Source organism: Impatiens glandulifera, chromosome 1, assembly GCF_907164915.1.
Source record: "Impatiens glandulifera chromosome 1, dImpGla2.1, whole genome shotgun sequence".
Classification (NCBI taxonomy): domain Eukaryota; kingdom Viridiplantae; phylum Streptophyta; class Magnoliopsida; order Ericales; family Balsaminaceae; genus Impatiens; species Impatiens glandulifera.
The window spans coordinates 22,667,268-22,673,153 of NC_061862.1; the positions used below are offsets into that span (position 1 = coordinate 22,667,268).

Consider the following 5,886-nt stretch of genomic DNA (forward strand, 5'->3'; position numbering starts at 1 on the left):
TGAAGAAAAAAAAATTGAAGTTGAAATAATCAAAACATTATGCTCCATTTGCTTATTCGAACAAGAGAATTTTGTGCTAATTTAGATTATTTTTTTTTTATCTTATTCACATTTTGTCTTCTTCTTCTCCTTCTATTTTTTTTTCTCCATATGTAATTCATTAAAGCCCATATTAAATTTGAAAAATTGACATATATATAAAAAAAAATTATTGAAATATTCCTACTTTAATTTTAATAACATATATTTCTTTTATCAAATATTTTTCTTCTAAAGATTAAAAATTCAAAATGAAACAAGTTCAAAATATAGATCAACACCTACAACAAACAATTAATAAATTAATATATAAAAGCAAACCATACATATATTAGGATCATTTGATTTAGAAAAGAAACGTACACAATAATAAGCAGGAAATGCAAATAGAAGTAAAATTATTAATAAGAAAGATATACAGAAATCTCAAGCACAGTCTCCATCCCGTCGGTCTCTTGCTGGTTAGTCCCCGGAGGCAAAGTCTTAACGACGGCAAAACCCTTAACATTCACATACTTCCCAGTCCCTCCCATTATGGCCAAGTGTGATTCCGACACAGCAATCCTATGTATCCCAAAGAAACTAATACTGTCCTCATAACCCCCATTCTTAAACGTAGCCGTGAATGCCAATGTCTGACTGTTCCCATCTTCTGAGCTAGCCACATAGAACCCCTGCGCCTTCCCGACCAACCCAGATCCCAATTGATGTCCCTCTGTAAGTTCATCATCGAAGGCTGTTATAGTCCCGAACATTAATTTCTGGAAAGTGCTCCCTGAAGGAAGCTGTGCACTGTTCAGGACAGGGAAACCCGATACCCCACCGATGATGTTGTTTCCGTTTGTGTTCTGGTTTTGCCCAACATTTTGGATTGTCCCACCAAGACCTGTTAGGAATGGGAGGTTGTTGTTGTTGATGATAGCGCTGTTGGCATTGTTTACAGGTAATCCATTGTTGATTGGAAGGACAGCACCGTTGGGCTTGGCAAATGGGACCTGACCATTGACTGCTGGGTTTGTTACAATACCTGTCATAGCCCTGGCTGTTGGGTTTGAGCCGCCGAGAATGTCGTGCATGAAGAATATCATGTCGTGGTTATCTCCAGTACCGGCGCCCCCGCCACTACCCACTGTGTTTGAGTTTGTGTTTGCAGCTGTTGCCCCACCAACAACAGATGATGGGTTTGAAGCAGCAGAGGAAACAGGGCTTGTGGTGGTTACAACCGGAGATACGCCGGAAATGGGGGTGGTGGAGGCGGCAGCAGGAGCGGCATCCACTAATGATGGGTCGGTTTCGTCAAGCATTCGACTGGCAGAGGCTATAGTGATGGTGAGGACCAGGAAAAGCAGGCTGCTGAAGACAATGTTGTTGATTAGAAGTTGATTCGCCATGACTTTGTGGAATGATTTGAATTGTAGAGATGATGATGATGATTTGATAATTTGGTTGTCTTCTATATATATACTACACACATTGATCAAGAATTGAAGAGTACTGGTTTGGTGATATGGAAGATGGAGGAGTTGATGACATGGAGTAGGTATTTTTCATCTAATTCCACTCATTCCCTATTGGATTAGTTATATAATAAGGATGTATTAAAGTATATATTCCCATGTCAAATATATATACATATTTAATATTTTTTCATTTATTTATTTTTATCAAAGTTGCTATATATATTTCATAAGTTTACAAAAACAACTTAGTGGCAAAAACATACGAGAAATTAAATTAGATTAAATTAAGTTATATTTATAGATTTTAAAAACTATTTTGAGCGTGGACTTTGATAGTCATTCAATGATGGTTTTTTCGGGTGAGTTACTTTGATTTCATTTGTAATTGTTCTACATTCTTCATCATTTTGTCGACGGTTCTCTGTTTTCAAACTTAGATCTATTTGTTGGTTTTGTTATATTTTTCCTCATTTTTTTAGATCGTTTGAAAGTATTGAAAGAGTAAATATTTAAACACGTCAATATCTTGTTCGATCCACTATTTTTCCATTTTTTTTGTGTCTTTTTGTGATTCATTGTGCAGTGTGATTTTTAGCTATAGAAAAACCTTCAATTTTGTATTCCTAATTTTATTGAAAAGATTGCAGGATGTCGTCACGAATTGGCTTATTTGTAATAGAAGAAATGTTCCTATGGCTCGTTTCATAAATGTGGTACAGAGTGGAGCACCAAATCTGAAACAATAAATTTAAAATGCGTTTCATGTTATTTGGGAGATTTATAGAATTTTATCCTAAAACTCAACATCATCTAATCAATCATTTCAACCATCTAATCAATCATTTTATATATTTAAATACTAAAATTATTCTTTATTTAATTATATAAAATTAATTTATCATTAAAAATAAAGGATATTTTTTACTTTTAATCCTTAAAAACTATTTTTTAAAATTTCATCACACATGGTTTTTAAGAGAAAAATTCCCAATGACCAAAGATCCAACAAGCCCAATCATTAACAACTTTTTGATAAAAGAATTTAAAATCATCCCATTGTAGGATCGTAGGTTTTGACGGTGATGATTGCAAATTTGATTACTTCAATCTCAGCTATGATAACGTTTCTTTTGCAATATTAATCGTGTTTGTAATATAAATATTTAAATTAAGATTTCATTAATTTGAACTAAAGAAATACATACCATAGTATCAATGTCGGTCCCGAAAATTAGGCCGTCCATCCTCAATGTAGAAAAATGTGAATGAATATTTTTTTGTTGTCCTTATTTCAGTTTAAAAAAATTGCTTTTAGTGAAAATAAAATTCATAGTCAAATAAAAATTACATTTTTTTCATTTTAAACTATTAAGATACACACTTATATGTTAAATTTTTTAATAAATTTAACTAAAAACATTTTTTTTTGGTTAAATAGACTATCTGGTGTGTGGACTGCTTTAGCCTATGTACTTGTGGGACTTACCTAGACCGGCTCTGTATAGTATGTGTAGCTGTAGCCATTCAGTTAATGTTGAGCAATTCATAATATTAATAAATGTTTAAAATATCATTTAAAAAGAATCAAATTAATACCAAACATATAAAATAATGGAATTCTAAACAAGTCAGGCATTATCAGTTAAGTTTAAATATGATTTTGTTGGAAAGGGTAAAATATCATCGGAAAAGATGATAAGTTAATAAAAACAAAGAATGAGGTGTACTATATTCTTTTAAAAAATTCAACCACCTTATTGTTGGCACAATTTTCAGAAATGATTAATATTCACACTGAAAAAGAGAAACATACTGAATTTATTTATGGTGATTATGTTCATATATATGCCACACTTTGTGTGTGATAGTGAAAGGTTAGACCTTGAGTTTATTGTAAATTGGTGACTATCCAAAATTCTCAACATCAAAACACTAAAACTGCCAGAGTCAGCCAAATTTTATGAAATCAAAATGGTTGGAAACTCATATTCCAATTGCATTACAATATGAAATCATCCAAATGATGAACAATATTTTATTAAATAAAAAAAAAAAAACAGGGTTCCAAAGCATTGATAATCCATATTAATGGGGAATGTTATTGCAGTCTAGAAAGGAAATTAAAACTTGACTGGGAAATTAAAACTTAACTAGGGAATTAAAAACTTGACAGATATGTTTGAATTTCTTAATTTGGAGGTGGGAAGAAGATAGCTTCAGCAGCTCTCTTTTTGCGAAACTCCTGCTCAAGAGCTGAATCCACATTCAATGAAGCCTGAATCACCTCGGAACTTAGTGCCTTCCATGTCCCAATACTTCCTGCCAAATGAGTAAATATAGGACTGCAAGAACAACAACACACCAAGTTCATATCAGTAAAAACAACTTTCATAACATTTTTAAACAGATAGTTAATTAATTATATATTACCTTGGTGTTGAGATGATGGAGAACCATTCTAACCCATCTGCATCAGCAATTTTCGAGACCACGAAGAACCTAGGCACAATAAACAAGTTTCCAGCTTTGACAGTTGTTTCCAATACCCTTTTCCCGTCTACTCCCACAACCTGAGCCCGACCACTTCCCCTGACAATATAGGTCACCTGATAGGCTGAGTCGCACGAGAACCCCGGCGAACACATAGCACCACCGTCTAACCTCACCAGATCAGCCCCGAGTCCAACCTCACCCACCAATGGAAGGTTCTTAGGTGTCAAAACAACCACCCTTCCTCCATTTTTTATGTCAACATCTAAAGGAGCTTCCTCACAGTTGAGTGCCATTCCTTCGCGATGGTCAGCCTTTGGCTCGGGCATCTTGGAACTTGCATCAACCTTGATTATGCCACAACCCTGTTGTTTGCTTACAAGGTTCTTGACAACATCCTCTGGCAAGTCCCAAGCTCTGCTCACAAACTCTGTTGAGAAGCCTGTGAAGATGCCGTTTGTGCCTGCTAGGAAGAAATCTGTGAAAGAACCGGCTTTGTGGGCTTTTGAGGTTTCACCCAAGAAGAGGACTACAAGCTCTGCGTCTTCCTTGTTGTACCACCAGGTAACACATCCAAAAGGAATAGCTAGGGCATCACCCTTCTTGATCGCTACTAATTTCTCTTCTTTCTCTGGCATTACAATCCCAGCAACACCAGCACCTATAATGGTAACCATCGTCGAGTGTTAGAAATAGAAAACATAATTTCAATGAAGGGGTTTTGTTTCGAACAGAATCAATTAAGTTCTTTTCTCATGATTTGATCACCTGGAAATTAAGAACTCAAGAACACCCATTGCAGCTACAAAAGAATCTATTGTCACTGTTCATTATTTACATCCAATTTTTCTTATGTACACCTAATCTATCATTTTCCCACTGTTTCTGAATAGTCAACCGCACAACAACCAATATAAAATAATAATAAGGATGACACCTGAAGATCCTAGAATATAACACGATCTCTTAATGAGAACGAGATTCAAGCCAACTACAGATCCAGATTTCATTTGTGATTAGGGTAAACATTGAATGATTATCTCTGCCAAATGAAAGATTAATAAAAGAAAGAACTAATCAAATTCAGTTCCAAGTTGTAGCATCCGATCTGCCGCTATAACAGCAAATCAAATTCAGTAAATCAAATCGGTCGTTGTTCTAGGAATTGATAAGATTTAATTAAACTCTGTCATATTCACTCAGCATCATCATGCTTAATTAGATCAAATCAAGAAACCAATAGATCAGCAGAATCAAACATTAGAAATCTTAACTACGAACACAAATTGAATCAGAAAAATCAAATGATCCATAACCCATTATTTATTGAAATCAGAAATTCGATAAGCAAATTAGATAAGATCCGCATCGATGTAAAGCGAGAGAGATGAAGATGATAGCAAATCTTTTGGAGGTGGTACCTTGGAGAACGTAGGCGACCTTGGCGGAATCGGAGTAGCGAGGTAGAGCCAAGCCATTCTTCTCGAGAGCGAGCTTCCCTGCTCCGATGTTGGCATTTTTGAGCATGGGAAGTTCATCGGGGCACCAGGCGTAGTACGTGCCTCCATTTCCTTCTCCACCGTAGACCTTCTTGGCAAGCTTGGGATGAAGATCGATATCCATTTTATCACTTTCTCTTTCTAACTGGAAAATCACAGATAGAGAAAAGGCTGTGAAGAAGATATATATATATATATAGTAAAGAAAGGAGAGAAAAAGGTGACGATGATCCGCTCAAAAAGGACTCACAGTTACAATTTTATATATCACTCATTTCTAAACACGTGTTTTTAATGACTTTTCTTTACTAAAACTAACAATATACCGAAATATTTGTATCATAAGAGATTGATTATACACGTCAACTTATAAATAAAATGCCGTAAATTTATTTAAT

At 34.9% G+C, this 5,886-nt stretch overlaps 2 protein-coding genes across 2 annotated transcripts; both read right to left on the bottom strand.

Annotated features, from left to right (window-relative positions):
- Positions 1–440: 440 nt before the first annotated feature.
- On the bottom strand, positions 441–1,455 carry LOC124921713 (dirigent protein 25-like). The gene has a single exon (XM_047462401.1). It carries the CDS (start codon positions 1,428–1,430, stop codon positions 441–443), a length of 990 nt encoding a protein of 329 aa, XP_047318357.1. The 5' UTR covers positions 1,431–1,455.
- Positions 1,456–3,511: 2,056 nt separating this feature from the next.
- LOC124919655 (11S globulin seed storage protein 2-like) lies at positions 3,512–5,636 on the bottom strand. The gene is made up of 3 exons (XM_047459958.1): positions 5,411–5,636; positions 3,930–4,650; positions 3,512–3,841 (listed from the first exon to the last, which is right to left on the bottom strand). The coding sequence occupies exons 1-3, from the start codon at positions 5,610–5,612 to the stop codon at positions 3,688–3,690; spliced, it is 1,077 nt and encodes a 358-aa protein (XP_047315914.1). The 5' UTR covers positions 5,613–5,636; the 3' UTR covers positions 3,512–3,687.
- Positions 5,637–5,886: the final 250 nt, after the last annotated feature.